The sequence below is a fragment of the Hypomesus transpacificus genome, chromosome 12, assembly GCF_021917145.1.
Source record: "Hypomesus transpacificus isolate Combined female chromosome 12, fHypTra1, whole genome shotgun sequence".
Lineage (NCBI taxonomy): Eukaryota > Metazoa > Chordata > Actinopteri > Osmeriformes > Osmeridae > Hypomesus > Hypomesus transpacificus.
The window spans coordinates 7,129,864-7,151,252 of NC_061071.1; the positions used below are offsets into that span (position 1 = coordinate 7,129,864).

The following is a 21,389-nucleotide window of genomic DNA, read 5'->3' on the forward strand; positions in this document are numbered from 1 at the left end:
CTGTTATTTCGACCAATATCAAATGCATACATTCAAGGCCTACCTTTGAGAAAATGAGCTTGTTAAAATTGTGACAATTACCAGGAAGGTGAAAGTATTGAGGTAAGGATAAGACACTAATGACTTTGGATGCAGACTAAATTAGTACTACAAGTTCAACTGAAAAAATGTGTAGTAAGATTAAAATCAATAATGTTGTTTATAATTTATTGCCAAATTAATGTTAAATTAAAGTTCTTCATGCTCATTTAGCTAACAGAGGTTCAGCAAGCTAATAACTGCAACTTTGATCCACAAAGTGGAACTACTTCCTGCATCTTAAAGTTTCCAGTGTTATTATTGTTACCTGAACAACATTCATTTTGTTTTGGCTTTCCTTTGATAAGTGTATCATTTCTTTACAGAGGAGGAATGGCTTAACAAACATGCCAAGGAAGATGTGAGTTATTTAAGCATACACAACATCTCTGTGACAATCTAGATTCATTCAGATTTTAGACTCTATCAATCCTTTCTAGTTAGGATGTTGCCTAGGTGGTTGCCACCATAATTATGTTATTGACCTTGTGTGGATGTGTCTGTTTCTGCTTCTGACAGAGAGAAGGTGACTCTCTATCCTGGGGAGTTTCCCAAAGCTCTCTTCGGAAAGAAGGGAAATCGAAAGTAAGTAACCACTAAACAGATATCTTGCTACTGTAAGCATAGCAGCTATTGGTTCAGGTTTGGGATGTATTGCTCTACATTTAGTGAGGATGACTGAGAAGAACCTGAAAGTCTGGAGGGTTCAGATCAAAGTTAGTCTTAGTTTTAAGCTCAACAAAAATACCATAGTAAAGAAAGGCTTAATGATTTAAACAGTCCTTGGAGAAAGCCCCAAGTTCAATGTTGAAGTTAAAAGTATGTAAGGTTTTATAGTTGGGTCATCCCGAGGATTTCCAGTTAGTATCCTACTTCACAGTAGCTGTACAGGTTATATGTCCAAAAAAAGAAGAATGGACAGTTTGAAATGTTCTAATGTGTGTGTGTGTCTCCCCACAGTGCTGGAGGATACTCCTTATTGGGAGCAGGCTCCTATGGAGCATTTCCTTTAGACATGACGATGCTTAACAAACGGTGAGACGGTGTTGCCTAAACCGGATGGTTGGAACGGCCAAATTCGAGTGCTCTTTTGTATGGAAAGAGTTGGTTTCAAAGAACAGCGTGACAGCGTGATGTGCTGTTCAGTCTGCTGCGTTTCAGAATGTGAATAGGATCATATGCTGATGATGTGACGTGTGCCCTTTACTGCAGAGGAAAGAGGTTCTCTTTAGGAACGATCACCCTGGGGCTCAGTGGCTCTGAGAGTTCCTCTGATGAGAGCACCTCTGATGGAGAGTTATGTCCCTGTAAAGCTCTTGTAGCCACAGTGACGGGCACTCAAGTGAACCCGTAAGTCTCCTCTTCACTAGCACAGGCCAACTAAACAATACGTTCTCTACCAAAAAGATTTGTCCCAAAAATATATGCATACATTTTATTTTGCTTATTTAGGATTGCTTGACATGGCCGTGGGTTGACCTATAAGGATATTTAACATTTTGTATTTGTTCTCATTCAGCGCCCAGGCCAAAAAGAAGCCTTCTATATTTGTCCTCGATAAACCGCCAGTGTCCACCAACAATGCTGGTCTAGCCGGACCGGGTGAGATGACAAATGAGGCGATCCAGAGAGAGTTGCTGGAGCTACGAGAGAGAGACCGGCAGAGAGAGCGGCGGGTTCATCTCTGGGTGGAGAGGGAGAAGCTGCGGAGGGAGGCAAGGGAGGGAAGAGTGAAGGAACTGGAGAACCAGGTGGAGGACCAACAGGTTTTCATCGAAGAGCTCCAACAAAAAAACCTTTCACTGATGAAAAGGATTGACAAATTCAAACGGGTAAAAACCAAGAACATAGGCAATGTCACTCACTCATCTTCCAGCGCATACCCAAGATATTACGCCCCCCCCCCCCCCCTCCCACCCCAATTATCTTATTGTGCTCTGGCAGAGTTGCTACAGTATTTGTATCTGGGGTGTAAACACAAAGTTATGGGTCTATATCACAAACCCGTTAGACAGGATTAGTTGGTAGTGGTTTATCTGTTGCAGAATACTGAAACTAATAGCCCTTTCACACTGACCTCAAATTATGTTAATTACATTTAGTCATTTACCAGACGCTGTAATCCAATGTTCAACAACCTTTGTCGGTGACAAGGATTATTTTCAAGAACTAACAGACTGTTCACCATTTGGATGTGAAAGATTACTGTGTCCGCCTTATTTACTGCATAGTAGCAGCTGTATAGTGACCATCTTTTTGGGACTGACAAAAGCACATGCATACTTAATTCATTTCCAAAACTGAGTTAACACTGATGTTCTTCTATGCTAACTTTTGTGTTATTTAATTAGCTTGCAAAAACACCTAGAAGAATTGTTGATGGAAAGCCAGTTGAGGATGGAAACCCTGCAGAGTCACAGCACCAAGCAGGAAGACAGAGAGAAACGTCGGACAGGGAAGAAATGGACAGACGAATGAAAGAGCAGGAGTTCGAAAGACAAAGAGTGCATGAGACGCAGAGAGAGAGGGAAAGGAGGGAAGAGAAACAGCGGCTGCAAAGACACGCTGGGAGACAAAAGGAGAAGCATAAACCTCTGGACATGGAAAGGGAGGATCTGCAAAGACAACTTGGGGAAGAGAAGGAGAGGCAGCAAGCACAAGAGCGCCAGGAGGAGGAGGAAAGACAGAAAGAAATCAAAAGGGAGAGGGCGGACGCAAGGCAGAAAGACGATCTCAAGAGGAAACTTGAAAGACAGAAAAAGATAGACAGTGCCAAACGGGAGATGGATTCTGCTAGGGAAAAGAAAACACTGGAAAGGGAAGTTGAAAGACAAAGAGAGGCAGAAAGACTGCAAGAATGGGAGCGACAAGAGAAGGAGAGGGCAGGACAGAACGAAATGGAAAGAGAGAGGGCCAAAAGACAAAAAGAGGACCTTCAGAAGGATATTGAAAAACTTGAAAGAGAAAAAGAAGTCCTGAAGATGGAACTTGAAAAAAGGAGAGAGACAGAGATGAAGCACAAACAGGAGAGAGAAGAGGAGGAAAAGGAACAGAAAAAGATGGAGCAAAACAATGAGGCGGCGAGACAAAACGAAGAAAGAAAGAGGGAGATTGAGAGATCTGAAGCAAATACCAGACAAAGAGAGATTGAGCTGAAAGAAGAACAACTGAAGAGAGAGAGGAAAGATAAAAGACAGAAAGAAAGGGAGATAGCAAAGGAGGAGGCAATACAAAAAGAGGACCTGGACAGGGAACATGAAAGACTTAAAGAGAATGAGAGACAGAAAGAGGCTGAAAGATGTCAAGAGCAGAAGAGACTAAAGGAGAAGGCAGAGAGACAAAGAGAAATAGAAAGAGAGAGAGAGGCTAGACAAAGAAAGGAGCTGCAAAAAGAACTTGAAAGACTTAAAGAGAATGAGAGACAAAGACAGACAGAAAGTCAAGAAGAAAAAGACAGACTAAAGGAGGAAGAGAGACTGAAAGAACTGGAAAAAGAGAGGCAGAAGGACAAACAAAAAGAAGATCTTAAGAAGGAAATTGAAAGACTTAAAGAGATTTCAAGACAAGGAGAGATTGAAAGTCAACAAGAAAAGGAGAGACTAGAGGAAAAAAGACAAAAAGAGATTAACAAAACAAGAGAGGAGACAAGAGAAAAGGAGGCACTTCAGCTGGAACTTGAAAAAACGAGAGAGACAGAGAAGAAGCTCAAACAGAAGAGAGAAGAGGAGGAAAAGGAACTGAAAAAGATGGAGCAAGAAATGGAGGCGGCGAGACAAAACGCAGACAGAAAGAGGGAAATTGAGAGATCTGAAGCGAATACAAGACAAAGAGAGACTGAGATGAAAGAAGAACAACTGAAGAGAGAGAGGAAAGAGAAAAGACAGAAAGAAAGGGAGAGAGCAAAGGAGGAGGCTGGACAAAGAGAGGACCTGCAAAAAGAAGTTGAAAGACTTAAAGAGAATGAGAGACAAAGAGAGATGGAAAGTCAACAAGAAAAAGACAGACTAGAGGAGGAAGAGAGACAGAAAGAACTGGAAAAGGAGAGGCAGGAGGTCAAACAAAAAGAGGATCTGAAGAAGGAAATTGAAAGACTTCAAGAGATTTCAAGACAAAGAGAGATTGAAAGTCAACAAGAAAAGGAGAGACTAGAGGAAAAAAGACAAAAGGAGCTGGAGAAAACAAGAGAGGAGGCAAGAGAAAAGGAGGCACTTCAGAGGGAACTTGAAAAAAAGAGAGAGACAGAGATGAAGCTCAAACAGAAGAGAGAAGAGGAGGAAAAGGAACTGAAAAAGATGGAGCAAGAAATGGAGGCGGCGAGACAAAACAAAGACAGAAAGAGGGAAATTGAGAGATCTGAAGCAAATATAAGACAAAGAGAGACTGAGATAAAGGAACAACAGCTGAAGAGAGAGAGGAAAGAGAAAAGACAGAAAGAAAGGGAGAGCGCAAAGGAGGAGGCAAGAAAGCAACAAAAAGAGGACCTGGACAGGGAACATGAAAGCCTTAAAGAGAATGAGAGACAGAAAGAAGCTGAAAGACAGCAAGAGCAGAAGAGACTAAAGGAGAAGGCAGAGAGACAAAGAGAACTAGAGAGAGAGAGAGAGGAGGCTAGACAAAGAGAGGACCTGAAAAAAGAAAAAAATGCGAGGCAAAGAGAGATAGAAAGTCAACAAGAAAAGGACAGACTAGAGGAGGAAGAGAGACAGAAACAACTGGAAAAGCAGAGGCAGGAGGCCAAACAAAAAGAGGATCTTAAAAAAGAACTTGAAAGACTTAAAGAGATCTCAAGACAAAGAGAGATTAAAAGTCAACAAGCAAAGGAGAGACTAGAGGAAAAGAGACAAAAAGAGATGGAGAAAACAAGAAAGCACAAGCATGAAAGACAGGAAGTGGATCAGAGGCAGATAGAACAAGAGAGTGAGGAAGAAAGATGTAAAGAAGGCCTGCCGAAGAAATCCAAAAGACGTCAAGAAAATGAGAGGGAGAGAGACATTGAGAGACTGCAAGTACATGAAAAGTATCCGTTGAGACAGACCGAGTCCCTGCAGCGGGAACTTGAAAATGACCTGGAACTTGTACAATGCACAAAGGCTGCTGGACCAAGGATCGCTGAGCAAGAAATAGAGGATACAAAACCTAGAAAAGAGGTGGAAATATCAGAGAAGGAGAGAGTTAAGGAGGAAAGACAGGGGGAGGTGGGAATAATACGACAAAACGATGAAAACCAGCAGCGAGAGATTCAACAGAAATTGCCAATCGAGAAAGACATGGTTGATGGAAAAGAAATGAAACCAACTGAGAACGACAGGGAACAGGAAAGACAACGGCTGGAGACTGAAAGACAAGACGAGGAGCGAAAAAGACAGATGGAAATTAAAATGGAGGACAGGAGGCAAAGAGAGGAGAAGAGGAAAGCTTTAGAGCTAAGATGGAGACAAAAAGGAGACAGGAGATGGAAAGAGAAAGAATTGAAGAGACAGAAAGAGCTTGAGAATAAAGCAGCGGAAGCGCTAAAACAACCCGAGGAGAAAAGCGAAGAAGAGAAATTGAGGGAAGGGGAAGAAAAAGAGGAGGAAAGACTAAGAGAGATGGATAAAATACAGTTGGCCAAATTGTTCGACATGAAAGAGAAAGCTGCAGACGACTATTGGCTCCAAAAAGCATTCGACTTACAAATAGGTTTAGTCAAAGATAGGGAGAAAATTATGAGAGAGGACAAGAAAATGAAAGAGTTAGAGAAGAGATGGGAGGAGGATGACAAACAACGGAAGGCTTGCCAACAACCCTTCGATGCAGAGGCAAATAAATGGTGGGAAGAGAATCTGCGACGGTCAGTCAAGATGAGAACGGAGAGAAAAGCTGGGAGACTCGTCGAGCTGAAGAAGCAGCAGAACATTCAAGAGGAGCAGAGACAACAAGTAAAAGAGGATGAAATAAAACCGAAAATCACAGAAGAGAAGGTTACGGAGGAAAGGGTCTGTAAGGATGAGTCAAAGGAGCCAGATAAGGAAGAGTCAGTGGAGGAGTCAGGGAGGAAAGAGTCAGAGAATAAAGAGTCAGTGGAGTCAGAGAGGAAAGAGTCAGAGAAGGGAGTGTCAGTGGAGGAGTCAGAGACAAGTAAGAACATTTTAAAACTAGTCACTTCTCCCAGATCTTGTGATGTGAAAGTATAGTATGTGATCTCTTTAACGCTCGGAATGTCAATGGCAAAGTGCAGGAAAAGTACATTCCATTTCACTATGGCAATTTACAAAAATTGTAAGATGTGAAAGTCATGTTACAATTTCTTAATTAAGAAACAATTGTAGGTTTGATATGAGGATATTCAATGTTCTCTAGACCATGTAGAAATATGTTGTGCTTGTCTCTTGCAAACAGAGAAAAAGAAGAAGGGTTTCTTCAAGAAGCTTGGGAAGTTTTTTCAAAGAAAAGATCGGAAAAAACAGGAGAAGGTTGTGGATAAAAAAGTCTGTGAGGATGAGTCAGAGGAGTCAGAAAGAGAAGAGCCACAAGGAGAAGAGTCAGAGGGAGAAGAATCAGAGGGAGAAGAGTCAGAGGGAGAAGAGTCAGAGGAAGGGTCAGAGGAATGGTCAGAGGAATGGTCAGAGGATGAGTCAGAGGAAGAGTCAGAGAAAAGTAAGAACATTAAACTAGTCACTTGTCCCAGATCTTGTGATGTGAAAGTATAATATGTGATCTCTATAATGCTCCCAATGTCAACCTGGCAAAGTGCAGCAAAAGTAGGCACTATGGAAATTTACAAAAAATGTAAGATGTGTAAGCCATGTTAGAATTTCTTCAATAAGAAACCATTGTAGGTTTGATATGTTGATATGTAATTAGGATGTGTACTCTAGACCATGTAGAAATATTGTTTGCTTGTCTTTTGCAAACAGAGAAAAAGAAGAAAGGTGGTTTCTGGAATAAGATCTTGCACTTCTGGGAAATCAAAGATCAGGAAGAGCTGGATGAAGAAAGGAGAGCCAAACTGTCAGCATTTGCTAACTATGTGGATGGTTTACAAAAGGCCAACTAACAAGATGTATCCTAACCCACAGGGCACAAAAAAATAAAAATATATGTTTTTAAAACAAGCAACAAATAAATAACTATTGACTTCACACAAGTGATATACAAAAGCTTGTATTAATTTATTGAATACTGAAAATGATGCCAGTGTGGTTTAGTTCCAGTTTCATACTGTGGCTCTATGTACAGAAATTATTTTGTGTTTTCCACTGTAATACTATTGCTGTGGATGAAGTTGTTTTTTTGGGGTTGCAGGCGAGATAGTTAGGGGTCTCGCGGTTTACGGTTGGAGAAGTGTATTTTTTTGTCTACATTGGAGCGATTTGCCGACCATTTGGACCTGAGCTGATCACTTTTGGAACTGGTTTTGACCAACTGGACGAACGGGCATCAGATGGCTGAGCGGTTACGGAACCGGGCTAGTAATGTGAAGGTTGCCAGATCAATTCCTGGCCGTGCCAAATTAGGTTGTGTCCTTGGGCAAGGCATTTCACCCTACTTGCCTCGGGGGGGGAGGGAATGACCCTGTACATGCGGTAAGTCGCTCCGGATAAGAGCATGTGCTAAATGACTAAATGTAAACTGTGTTGGACGTTGTATTACAAAATCGGTTGTTGTAGCTGCGCGTGAGTTCACGCTGATCCACAGTTTTCTATGCTGTAAATAATTGATGAGGTTAGAGCGAGGGTTTCTATTTTTTCTTTTTCTCGATTTGTGTTTTGTTACTTTTGTTGGTTTTATATTTGTACTCAGAAAATCAATCTCTTCATAGTATTAGAGTAAAAATATCCAAAAGTAAAGCCGTTTTCCTGAATAAGAGTACCATAATCAAATTAATATAATATAGTAATGAGATAGTGATGAACCCATAGATATTTTATAAGCAGAAAAACCAAACTAATACGAATAAATAGTTCAAACGTACGGTTATCAGGGAGGACAATTAATTCCCATTTTCATTAATTTGGGGAATAACTTTTTTTAATTTATTTTTTATTGTCATTAAATCATTTGCCAAATGTTGTTTATTTTATTATTCTTTACTTGAGAAAAAATTAATAAAACAGAGGTAATAGAGAAAAAAAATATCCTAAATAATAACAACAACCATTCTCTTTCCTCTGAAATATAGCTCATGTGTCAGTGGGTTTCATTATGTTGTGCAAACAGGTGATCATCTGTCCCATTCATTGAATTATTCATTCTAGTAGCAGTAAAGTGAAACAATCGTTTAACAGACATTTCTGAAACGCCCCAGTATCCTTCAGATGTGCTTGACCAGCAGGTAAAGCCAGAGAGCCAGTCTAAAGCTCCAGTTGAGGGCTTAGATCAGAGTTCGGGAGACCATGATGAACCTGATCCAGAGACAACTCAGCTGACCAGGAAGAAGTGTAATAAAATAGTGTTCATATGTAGAATAGATGTCATGAGTAACAGTGGGTGTGAGAGTCATTTTGATGTGCTCCTGAAACAAGTGATCATGCAACGATCTCCCCTGCTACAGCTTGGACTTAAATATAACAAGGGGTGAAAAACATACACCTGCTGACCTGGAACACAACAGATTAAAAATTCTTTATCTCCTCCACAACTTCTACCAGTCATTCACAAAGCCTTGGTATGATTATTATATCACAGTTCAAAGGTATCTGGCCCGACGGAGAGGTCACCAAGGAAGTCAGAATCAAAATTTGGGTATTGTAAATTAATTTAGAAGCTTCGGGTTAAGGTGTCAGGCCGTGACTGACTACACACTCCTGCACAGTAGATGGCGGTGTCTGCTCTTTTAAATTGGCTGCGATCCGCCAATTAAATTAAAAGAAGAAGATTACTCAGAGTACCCGAACAACAGTTGCCAACACAATGATCCAGCTATCCTTGCTGTCTAGCTACAGTAGCTAGATAATAGTGTTGACAGATCCGATTAGGATTACTACTACAACTATGGCCGGGGAGGCGGTGGACGATATACCTGGTAATAAATTACAGAATTCCAACACACATTACAACTTGCCAGCTACAGTACCAAGCTAAAGTTACACTGCTGCCTAAATTCAAAGTTACAGTACCGATGGTTTATGAATTACGCTTGCTATCTAGCTATCCCTGTTTCCATGATAACAAACCAAACGTTACCATATAGGTTAGATAACACAAGACAACACAAAGTCTTTAGTCTAGCTAGATGTAACCTTGTTTCTTATATGGCGTTTCAGAGTCGGGAGCAGTCTTTACCTTCGGAAAAAGCAAATTTGCAGACAACATTCCCAGTAAATTTTGGCTGAAAAATGACACACCCCTAGAAATTGCTTGTGGAGATGAACACACAGCATTGCTTACAGGTAAGGATAGTAGAAAGACTGATCCTTCAACTAACTGCATTTATACAATGTAGAAATATTAATATTTTACACACCTGATGGTAAGCAATGACGTTTCCTCTAAAGCAAATTAACCTTTAGTTTTCATTGCCCCAAAAGGGCCAGGCACGTGAAAGCAGTGAAATAGCTGAAATAGCTTGTGACTCAACCACTATCTTGGCTACTTTGAAGAATTGTCATATTGAAAAAAAGTGTCATATTTTTTCCAACAGAAAATGGAAAGCTTTTCATGTTTGGCAGTAATAACTGGGGTCAGCTTGGTTTGGGATCAAAGACGTCCGTGAACAAGCCCACTTGCGTGAAAGGTTTGTCTGACTATAATTCTTCACTATCTGGTTCAAAGCAATGTGTAGTGCTTCACAATTGGTGATGCAGTTAACTATTTAAGTACCAGATAAGACATCTCGAGGGGTCCACAATCTAGTTTAATCTTCCGAGCACAAGGCAAAGCGATGGGCTATGGAGCAATATCGCAAGATGATGATTATGTGTAGGCTACACAATCAAATTAGGCTACACCATCTGAAGTGAAATATAGCTGAAGTATGATACGATAATATACAATTGTTTTCCTCAGGATTTTTTTTCCGGTTGGGCGGTAGACCAAACTTTTGCCACACATTCATTTTCAATGGAATGATACATCAGTTTTAGATACCTGTCAGCGCAAACAGGTAGCCCATAGCAAGAGAAGCAAATATATTGTATGCCTTTATATCATTTGTGACGAGCAATGTCAGTATATTGCTAGTCAGAACGAAACCAGCTAGCATAACACAGCTATCACAGTATACATGAAAGTAAATGCTATTACTAGTACCATAACACGGAGCCGCTCGCGAGGAGCAAACTAGGCGAATTCGCTCTAATATAGTTACTTTCATTGGATCTCAAGTGTATTCGACAGGCGATTAGGTGTAAATAACGTTGCATGAAATTTGGTCGCAAATTAATTGAATTTACGAGCAAGAACAGAATTACCTGTGCAGGCTATGTGTGAAAACAGCTTTATCTCGCGCGTCCGTTTTTTAAATATTTTGACATTCTTTTAGGAGGACGGGATGTCGTAGTGGAAACACTAGTAGTTATTGCAGCAGACAATGGTTCACAAAGCCGTCCACACTCCAAATGCTTAGTTGTAACCCTCCATCAGTGTTTCAAATATGTTTTTTTTTTTTTGTCCTTCAAAGCTTTGAAGGCTGAAAAGGTGAGGCTGGTGGCCTGTGGGAGAAACCACACCATTGTTTATACATGTAAGTCCTTGATGTATATAACCTTTTCAAAGAATAACCTGGATGAAATCTTGTTGCTTTTACTTCTCAAGAAGTTGAAGCGTGAGCATGCATGTGTGTTTCCATAGCTCGGGGACATGTTTATACCTCTGGCGGAAACAATGAGGGTCAGTTAGGCCTGGGGGACAATGAAGAGAGGACTGCCTTTCAGCTGGTAAACTTCTTAAACACACACGGACCAATCAAAATGCTTGCTGCTGGCTCAAACACATCGGCTGCTCTGACTGGTAAGACCCCTTTGTACTGGCCTAGTAACCATTCACTTGTAATGCTTTTAAAACATAAAGCAGTAGTATTTCTTCACTGTTAAACCAATATCGATTGCTATTCCAACCCATAAGGCTCTTTGAGAATTGAAAGTAGTTTATTCATTTACCCCCTTTTCATAGAGAGTGGGAAGTTGTTCATGTGGGGAGATAATGCTGAGGGCCAGATTGGCCTGGGTAAGGAGAGCAATGTCACCACCCCCCAGGAAGTCACAGTGGGCTATGCCGTATCCTGGGTGGCTTGTGGTTACTACCATTCAGCCTTTGTCACGGGTGAGTTTCATTCGCTTCTTCGTCTGCTACTTAGTCCACACACATCTGACTCATTAGCCAAGGAAAACATTGCGCCAAAACTAGTTGACTGGAGGGTAAATGAAAACAACATCATTTTTCGCTCCCTTTTTTCAGTGGATGGTGGGCTGTTCACGTTTGGTGAGCGCGACAGTGGAAAACTGGGGCTTACCACTGACCAGCTGTCTGGTCACCGTCTCCCCCAGCTAGTCAGGGGCATCACACAGCCAGTCATTAAAGTGGCATGTGGAGGTGGACACACCGTGGCACTGACAGGTAGCCAAGCCGGCAAAACTAAATGTGATACCTTTAAAATCTTTTCCGGGATGTATTGACATTGAGACCTTTTTTCTCCTGGTTTCCCCACAGAGGAGGATGTGTACACGTTTGGCCTGGGCCAATTTGGCCAGCTGGGCCACGGAACATTTATCTTTGAGGCGCGGCTTCCCAGAGCTCTTGAGCACTTCAGGAAGGGGCGCGTCCAACACATCATGTGTGGGGAGAACCACACGGCGGTGATCACAGGTTAGCCATCACCTTTCAACTCCCACGAGCCAAGAAACGACACACGCACCGGCCGCCGTCGCTCTATATTATGGGCGCTCTATATTTGAGTCGATGGCATGACCGTACTTGTGCGTTGTGTGGGCGATGTGGCTGTGTTGCAGTGTGATTGACCTGTGGTTCTCATGGTCTCAGACAGTGGCCTCCTGTACACGTTTGGGGATGGAAGACACGGGAAGCTGGGCCTTGGAGAAGAGAATTTCACCAATCAGTTCAAACCCACTTTGTGTTCGCGCTTCCTCAAGTACAATGTCAAAGCGGTATGGGTTTAAAAGAAGACTACTTACGATATTATATATATTTTTATAACATTTTAAACCCAACCCTAGGATCATGTCATACATAAGTGAAAATGGAGATCTACTGTTCATCCAAAGTCATTGCTGAAAAGTGCCTTCTTCTTTGGCCGTAACAAAAAAAAAAAAACGATTCAAACATCTCCTCCTTTTACCTAAATTGTTGTCATGAAGGAGTGTCTCCTGACCGGCAGACGACGATCACTCACGCCTGTGTGACTTCCCATGCACGTGTGTTTTCCAGGTGACCTGCGGTGGCTGTCATATGCTGGTGCTGGCCAGGTACAGGGACAAGAGCTGTGGGGAGGTGATCATGGAGGAGGATGACGTGACAGAGAACTACCTGGAGAAGTCTTACACAGAGCTGCTAGGAGACACATCCACCAGCCTCACCAGGAGTCTTTCTGCTAGGGTCAGGAGGCGAGAGAGGGTAGGTACTTGCACAGAGGGGCCCAGTAGGCACTGAGTCAGACCAGTGATGCATTTGGTTGTAGACATTTTAATTTCAAATATGGCCTTGTGTAACTGTACATGTGGTCTTCATGGTAGTTGTATTTTTTTCACTTTGATAAATCCAGTCATTTTGGGTCCCTTATAGCAGTAGCTATCAGGTTGTCCACAAGTGGGCCTCTGAGAGTTGAGAACGCCAACAAACAGGATTAACATCCCTTTATTCTATACTTACAGCTTGGTTTGGTCAGGTGACATTTTGTGTTCCCCACAGCAGGTCTGAGAGCTTGTGTCCTTTTCCCAGGAGCGCTCGCCCGAGCAGTTTGGCTCCATGTTCCACACCCTGCCCAGCCTGACATCCGGCCACCTCAACCCCCTGTTAGTGTCCAGCCAGCTGGCCAACAGAAAGGTGCACAACGACATTCACCAACACAGGAGCACGGGCTCAAACCAGAAGGGTACCTACAGAACATCTCACTATGTCTCTCCCTCACTCTTCACCAAGGAGCTTTCTAAGGTTTCCAATAAGTCAACATCACTGTCCAGACCAGTACCACTTGTTGATATGTGTCAACTGTAACCGACGGTCTGTTGTGTCAACTGTAGCATAATTGTAATCGGCATTGTCTGCCCTGATCTGCTATTCCAAATGTGAACTCCACCAAATGTTTGCCAATAGTGGCTGTCTAAAATTGAATTATTTAAAAGATTAAGGATTTTAAATCATCTGTGTTTGTGTAACTCTTGGGTAAGAGCGGAGAAATGCAAAGGAGGGAGACTGTCCTGTGGACAACCTAACAGACAACGTTAGCGTCAAAGACTTGGGAGACACAACTGACTTCTTAAACATGGTGAGTGTTAGCTCACTGGCGCTTTGAGAAAACACATGAGCAGTTGGTATTTTCATTACCAAACTATGTCACCAATTCCACCTAGAATGACTGTAATACAATTTTTTCTATAAATCAAATTGTTTAAAATTTTCAGTTCGTATTTACTAGATTTAATTGGCAATGATACACTTAGTTATATCCTTCAATTAGTCATAATTCTAAAGATTTTTCACTTTAGTGTACTTTTATCCCATACTCAAAACTACTCACTACTCACAATTGAACTTAGGGGGGAGAATTCATTTTTTTACTAAAGTTATGTTTCGTTCAGACTCACGTGATTAAAATGGACCCCAGTGACAAGACACTGACATTGTCTCCTGTTCAGAAGGTAAGAAAAAGATTCTAGATCTTTATAACACTAGAGAAGCTAGAAATTGCCTTAATGGCAAATACTAAACCAAGTTAAACTAAGAATTCAGAGCATCATCTCCCATTCACATCATGCTGGTCAAACCTCTGCTTTTATGTGTGGACACATCTTTCACTATGTACCATTGTTTGACCTTTTCTCTTGTTACCATCCAGTTCTGCCCTCTCCCGTCTCTGCATGGTTTGACTCGTTCTTTTTTTCCTTCTTCTAACGCTGTCCCTTTTTCCATCTCATGCTTTCTGGTGCCGGGATAGAGGAAGGGTAAGCTTGCAAGAAGGCATGTTAATGATGGCGAGGTGGAGGAAAAGAGGGGTGGGGAACGAGAAAAGAGTAAAGAAGCCCAACTCCCAGCAGAGGAGTACGCCCCCAAACCCTCTCCGTCCCCTAAGAGGGCGGAGCTCACCCAGCGAAAGGCACTGCCCACAGAGATGCTCCGAACTCCCAGTGCTCATTCTTTTCAGGCACAGAGTCCTCGCCACAAGAGCTCTCGGCCATGGGCACCTCAGAGCAGGGGCAAGGAGAACCTCATCATGGCTCTGCAGGCCATCAACCCCACAGAAACGAAGGCTGCCTCCGCCAGCTCCCAGGCCGTCAGTGTAGGGGACGTCAGTAAGGCCAAGTCGAAACCGCGTCCTCATGTGGCATCTAGGGAGGGGAAAAGCAAGGTCATTAAGGTTGAGGAGAAAGGAGGTTGTGTGAAAGGGAAACCCGTTGCTGACTACAAGCCGAAGCAAATGCAGCGTGTAGGATCCAGAGGTCAAAGTGTCAAGGTCACCAAGGCACTTGTAGAGGTCAACCCCAAATCTATAAAAAAGTCAAATGTAGAACAAGTCAAGTCCAAGGAGAAAAGTAAAGCTGTTATGGTAAGGAGACAACATGGAGATATAAAGAGTGCACCAGTCAGAAAGGTTCTAGAAAAGGCTGCCGGCAACCTTAAGCCCCCTCATGTGCTCTCAGAGGGCACTGTGGGTGCAACAGCTAAACCACACAAACCTCACTTGGTAACTGACGGTCTCAAGAAAACCAAAAATGAGAGAAATGCAAAAGCACAGATCTCAAAACCGATCAACTCTAAGGACGACCAACAATCTGAACACATGCCTAAGCACAGTACACAGCACAACCTCCTCACCCAGGTGACCTCTCTAGTATCAGACCCAGGTCTCGAGGGCTCTCTGAGAATGGTGAGAGCTGTGGCTGACGTTATCCCTTTTGGCTCACCACCAAGAAGTGAGTCAGCCTGTTATAGCCCACAGGCTCTGAAAGTCAAGGACCCAAGTTTGTCGGGCAACGCCCGAAGCTCCGCGAGTGACTCACTGGACTCTGAAAACTCTAAATTGGGCAAGAGGACTGCTGGTCGCATCAGTATAACACCTGGTTCCCCGGAGCAGGTGACAGAGGAGAGAAGCTCCAACGTGGATCTTCCAGACAAGGGAGAAGAGCAGGAAAAAAGTAGTGGAGGGGAGGAGGAGGAGACCTCGGACGAGTCCCAGCGAAGCGCCGATAGTACACCCGTGAAGAAGGAGAGTGGACGCACTGGAGATGACAGCGAGGGAGGGGTCGGAACTAGTGCAGAAAGTACGGACGGACACGAAAGCGAATTTGTCGCTAGGCTCACAGATAGTCAGGAATGTGAGCCGTTGCTGCGAGAGGATGAGGATGGATGGATATCGGAAAGAGAAGGTAGCGAAGGAGAGGAAGGCAAAAGTGGGACAGGGACAGAGCGTGGAGGGGAAAGTCAGTCAGAGTTGGAGGAAAGGGAGGATAGCTCCATGGAGGAGGAGCAAGAGGATGAAGGGATTAGTGGGTCGTCGGAAGACGAGGGAAAGAATAGCGATGGGAGGGGAGAGAGTGAGGAGGAGGATGAGAGTGCAGCCATGTCAGAGAGTGAGGAAGAGGAGGAAAGTGGAGGGACATCAGAAAGGGAGACAGAGAGCATGAAGGAAGAATCTGACTCTGAGGAGGAGCGCGATGAAGAAGAGGAGGACGAAAATGAAGTTGAGAGTGTGGGGGGGGAGGAGGAGGAGAAGAGTGATTCTGTCAAGTCTTCTGAGGAGGAAGAAAGAGAGAGTGAGGAAGATGATAGTGAGTCTTCTGAGCAAGAAGAGGTGGAGAGCGAGGAAGCGGAGTTAGAGAGTGGGGAAGGGGAGGTTGAAAGTGGGGAAGAGGAGGTAGAAAGTGGGGAAGAGGAGGAGAAGAGTGATTCTGTAGATTCTTCTGAGGAGGAAGAAAAAGACAGTGAGGAAGACGATAGTGAGTCTTCTGAGCAAGAGGTGGAGAGTGAGGAAGGGGAAGATACGAGTGAGTCTGACAAGTCTGCAGAGGAGGAAGATGAGAGTGAGGTACATAATGAAACAGAGGAGGAAGGTGAGGAGGAGGAGGAAGGTGAGGAGGAGGAGGAAGGTGAGAAGGAGGAAGGTGAGGAGGAGGAGGCGGAGAGCAGTGCAAGCGAAGAAGGCGAGGACGAAGAGGAAAAGGAAGAGGTAGAAAGTGACATGGATGAGGGCGAGGGAGAAGAGGAGACCAGCCAGATAGCTGAGGAAGAAAGTCGAGAGGAGGAGCAAGAGGAGGAAAATGAGAGTGAGAAGGCGGAGGAGGAAGAGGAAGTCATGGAAAGTGAGGCAGACGAAGAAGAGGAGGCAGAGGAAGAAGATGAAAATGAAGAGGAAGCAGAAGAGGAAGAGGAAGAAGATGACAGAAGGAAGAAAAAAAAAGCCGATGTCGGAAAGAAAAGCAAAGAAAATCTACGAGACAAGTCCTCTGATGCCAAAGCTGTCAGGTCTCAAGCTAAAACCAAACTGAAGCCTACTGGTAAGGGCCAGCCTGCTAAGACATCTCATGATTCCCAGCAGTTCTGGGAGGATGTTTTACCACAATACCTCAACCTAAAATGATCTGAACCAGACCATCATGTCTCAGGATAAACTTAAACACCAGTGGATCGATTATTCTTAGTTCAATGTTTTTTAATCTTTTATCTGATTTATTGATCCAAACTCAATACTTTCTGTCTGCCTGTCAGAACATTTTCGTTGTCTTTTTCTCATTGCCTTACCAATACAATGAAATGTATTTATATCATATTCATATGGCAGCTAAAAAGAATCATCCCCAAATGCAGAAGCTTGACGAAGCATACAGTCCACTCAAGTCACTGTTGTGCTAATGTTACTACTGTACAATGTGGTTTGTGTGTACTTAGCAATCCCTCTGCCTCACACCAAGTAATTCCTGTAACAATTGTAACATTGCATTTGAATGAGCGATTCCTGCTAAGTTTAGAATCAGCTGGTTTCTCAATCACAATGGTTTTATTTACTAATGGTCTTGGTCAATGGTGTGTGCTTTGTAGTAAGAATAGTTTGATATTCACTTTTTTTCATGGTTCAAATTGTCTAATAAATATGTAGACACAATGGTGCCAAAGTATCAAATTTCAAATCTTTCCATATTTCAATATATGTAGTTTCTACAGGAATCTTTATGAATTACTAACTAATTGTGGAAACACACCAGTTTGCATCAAAGGTATTTGAGTGATCTACTTCAGGTGGGGTCCCCATTCAATTTCCTAAAAGGCTTCATCCCCTAGTGATAGCCACCCCTCCTGTGACTGGTGTAGTGACCCGCTCCTAGAACTCTTTCCCTTGTGTTTGTGTTTTCTACAGTGAAACTTACATTTTCCCACCCCTTGGACTTTTTGACATAGTGTGTTCTGCTACAAAATAGAATCAAAATGCTCATTGGAACTCTCATGCTGCCTTATGATGAACCCCCAACTTTCACATGATCGGGATAGAATTGAGAAACAACTGGTTGTTTGTCCAGAGTTTGGGCTTGTTATTACAATTCTCACTTCAATGCATTTTGATTCTCATTTTAGCACTAAAATGCACGTGTTAAAGGATCAAAGAATGTGTTAAAGGTCAAAGGGCGATGTAACAAAGTGTCACAAAAGATATTTTCTTTGTAATTGATCTCTATAGATATATTTGTGATATAAACTTGATGTTATCTTGTAGCTAGTAACCTGAATGGCATGTTAGAGGTTTGAGTACATCAAACGTATAGTGTAAATGAAATGGGCGCAGTGGCATTCTTCAGAATGATTGCTTACAGTTCCATGACAAGAACATTACATTTTCATTATATACTTCAGACCTTTTATGTTCATTTGTTGAGTCCTTATATATTGATGCATTTTGTTCATTCTTTCCGCCCTCATACTCTTGTTTTTCTCCAAACCCTGTTTCCACTGACAGGATTTAAGATCTGAAGCTGGAAGAGGAGATGAAGTTGTAGAAGAAGAAGAAGCCGAGGAGGAAGAGGAGGAGGATGAAGTAGAGGAGGGAAACGATGCAGAGGAGGTGGAGACAGACCAGTCATCCGAAATACCAAAACCAGAACAGGTGAAAGAAGAGACTCTTCCAGTTTGTGAAAAGACAGGTAAGTTTAAACCTTTCGCCTGTGCAATGCCCCCCCCCCCCCCCATCAGAAAGGTTCTAGAAAAGGCTGCCAGCAACCTGAAGCCCCCTCTAACCCCTCCTCCCCCAATGTTGTGGTATTGGAGGATTCTTTAACTATACTATATGTTTTTTGTTGCCAGCTAACAACTTTGGTGAGTCCAGGTTGGAGACTGAAAAGATGACTGAGCCAATATTCGCACCAATGAATGGAACATGTGACACATTAAAGAGCCAGCCAGCAACCAACAAAAAGGTAGATTTTACGTCACACAGAATTAAGGACTGCATTAGTAAATAAATAGATAACAACATGATTATTACTTATATTTCTTGATTGTTTGTATTATATGATATATATGGTAGGTGTAGGTGGATTAGGTTAGGAGTGTGGAAGGGGTGTATTCAAATCAAGCAAGAATGAAAATGTGCAAGGTAGAGTTTATGACCATATGGCTCGGACATAAAGAGAATAGTTAAATACGTAACAATATGCATATGGGCACCCTTGTAACAGCACGGTCCATTCATCCTTTTGATTAAACTCTACACTGCATGCCCACCAATTATGCCCCGATAGCCAAGACTCATGTATCATGTTATAGGTAACTAATGACCAATATGCAAGTCATAATGTTGACTAAAACAAATATCCCAAAACGCATACAGTAATGCAGAATAACACAATGGTATGTTGTGGGTTTTCAGATTATCATGTACAGTGAATCCATCCTAAATTGCGAACATTTCCTGCAGGGAGCTCAAGTTACTTTTTAGCAGTTATGTTTAGTAAACTGAATTCTGTTGCCAAGTCATCACTGTCCTCTTACTCTCCTCAGCTGTCACTGTTTAAGAGATTATCCTCCACCAAGGCCAAGCAGATGGCTGAGAGAGACGCAGCCTCAAAAGAGGGCCTGGTGGGGGGAGAGCAGCCTGCCGAGGGGACCTCACGAGCCCTGGAGAGCAAAGACTCTGGTACCAATGGGGGTCAGCAACAAGCTCAGACCCCTGCCACCAAAAGTGCCCATTCTGCCACCTGCACCATATTGTGACCCAACTCACTGGGGGAATGAAGGAAGGTTGACCTCACATATTGGTTTGCGTCATTCGTATCAGGGGTAGTCAGTGGGTATATGTCGACAGTCATCAGACAAGCTCACAAAACTTTTACTCAAGACAACAACAATAATAACGGCCACTATCACAATAAAAAGGACGATGATTTTGGTTCAGCGACAGAAAATATTTATTTTGCATAGAAATAATTGGTTGAACTTTAGTGGATGGACAAAATACATACATCACAGGATACCCAGAAATAAGGTCACCTATCTCCTTTTGTAATGCAATAACAGAAAAGTGCACTGTCAATCTGTTGATTTTAGAATGATACGACTGGGTTCCTGGGACAAAGGAAATAATCGTAACTCTTTAAAGAGCTCTGAACCGCCAGGACTGGCACGGTCCGCAGTGTCTGAGAAACTGTCCAACTCATTTCAAATACAACGGGTAGCTCTGCACAATGCCATTCTTGCACAAATGATTGCCTTAGTGACTTGAAAATGGCTGTGTGGTTATTTTTCTACAAATCTCTGGAGTCCATGGAGTTGACGTTAAAAAGGAGTGCACTATAGCTGTACACCATAACAGTTCCTGTACCTTTTCTACTGCTGTCTAACACTTTAGGAAACCTTTTTATGATTAGATATTGTATTTATACATGTATTTGCTATGTTTGACGTGTACAATGTGTGATACTCTTTTTTTTGTGTTTGATATATTTTATCTGTGAATATAAGGGTACAATAGTCTTTATTATATAAAGCAAGTGGGGTTGTGGTTACAAATCATTCATAAAAAATGTGGTATGTTTTCGCCTTTCTCTAAAATAGAAACAACTCACCAGCAAAGTGGCACTTGCCCAACACTTCCAAGGACTGTCAAAACAATTTGGGTTAGTCATTTATTTGTTGGATTCCCTGTGTTATAGGGTGATGGGGTAGGTTGAGTAGGTACAGTCTTGTGTTTTCTGGGTCATGATTGTACAGCCCGCAAGGCAAAAATCCACCGTAGCACCAAGCACTGCTTCAGGACCTCAATCTGACCAAGATTGTCCTACTGTTTGGGGAAGGGGACAAATATTACATTGCTACTAAGATTCCAAAATGCAACACTGAATATCCATGTAGCACACTTGCACTTTCAATGAAACCTTTCTGGAAGATTACAGTGATATTTTGAAATTAAATATTATTGTGGGAATGTAATTGTGTGTTATTGTTATTCTCTAGTCTAGACTCAATTTTATACTATAGGCCTTACCTGCTGGATACAACTGAAAGTGTAACTAAGTTAGCCACTTTCTGTTTCATCCCACCCCCTCATACTTACAATTGTAATTATTATTTTCACATTTTAGCTTTCTGGTAAAAAGGTGTGAGTATTTGTAGGTCTTCCTCAAACATTGGAAGGGATGGGCTACCTGTACCTGTCCACTAGGCTACACAACCGCTGTATGTGACGACGATGAAAATGCCCATTCCCAATGTCCACCCTCACAGACTCAAGGACTTTAAGCCGAGTTCTCGCTTTTGCTTTGGGTAGCCATAGTAGCCTAGATATAGATTTGGGGTTTTCAAAGGGGTTTTACATTTTAGCAAGGTGAGCCGGTGCAGTGGCGGTTCTAGACAAATTTTACTGGGGGGGGGGGGGGGGGGGGGCAGTGTTTAATCAGAGGGGCACATAAACAACTGAGACAAGTGATATTTAAACATGAAATACTTTAATTTAGCTTTACATTAAAATCATACAAACGGCTCTGGCTCTCCCTTTTCCAGCTCCTCAGCTCTGTCAATACCTTGATATCATTCGTTAACTTTTTTATTTACTGGGACAAAAAAGGCTGAAATGTCCATTCCTCATATCATGATGACTAGGCCTACTAGAAGAAGAAAAACAACATGTTAAAAAAAAAACGGGGGGGACCAGGGACATTTTTACAGGGGCAGTGGCC

The 21,389-nt window shown here is 42.5% G+C and overlaps 3 protein-coding genes across 4 annotated transcripts; all 3 read left to right on the top strand.

Moving 5' to 3' along the window:
• Positions 1–2,594: 2,594 nt before the first annotated feature.
• Positions 2,595–3,938, top strand: LOC124474922 (trichohyalin-like; the record flags this gene model as incomplete). Its single annotated transcript, XM_047031387.1, has 1 exon — positions 2,595–3,938. A coding segment is annotated over exon 1 (1,260 nt), but the record flags the coding sequence as incomplete, so codon positions are not given.
• A 780-nt stretch (positions 3,939–4,718) lies between these two features.
• On the top strand, positions 4,719–7,189 carry LOC124474923 (trichohyalin-like; the record flags this gene model as incomplete). The annotated part of the gene is made up of 3 exons (XM_047031388.1): positions 4,719–6,195; positions 6,457–6,714; positions 6,975–7,189. Coding segments are annotated over 3 exons (1,875 nt in total), but the record flags the coding sequence as incomplete, so codon positions are not given.
• A 1,747-nt stretch (positions 7,190–8,936) lies between these two features.
• LOC124474720 (X-linked retinitis pigmentosa GTPase regulator-like) lies at positions 8,937–20,643 on the top strand. 2 transcript variants are annotated; one of them, XM_047031114.1, is made up of 16 exons: positions 8,937–9,082; positions 9,324–9,449; positions 9,701–9,793; positions 10,679–10,741; positions 10,849–11,007; positions 11,170–11,319; positions 11,455–11,613; positions 11,707–11,862; positions 12,037–12,161; positions 12,442–12,627; positions 12,952–13,105; positions 13,401–13,498; positions 13,812–13,871; positions 18,176–18,359; positions 18,520–18,632; positions 19,216–20,643. In XM_047031114.1, the coding sequence occupies exons 1-16, from the start codon at positions 9,052–9,054 to the stop codon at positions 19,426–19,428; spliced, it is 2,070 nt and encodes a 689-aa protein (XP_046887070.1). In that variant the 5' UTR covers positions 8,937–9,051; the 3' UTR covers positions 19,429–20,643. The 2 variants fall into 2 exon arrangements, with proteins under 2 accessions (XP_046887070.1, XP_046887071.1); XM_047031115.1 differs by lacking the exons at positions 18,176–18,359; positions 18,520–18,632; positions 19,216–20,643 and adding an exon at positions 16,229–18,162.
• The last annotated feature ends 746 nt before the right edge of the window (positions 20,644–21,389 follow it).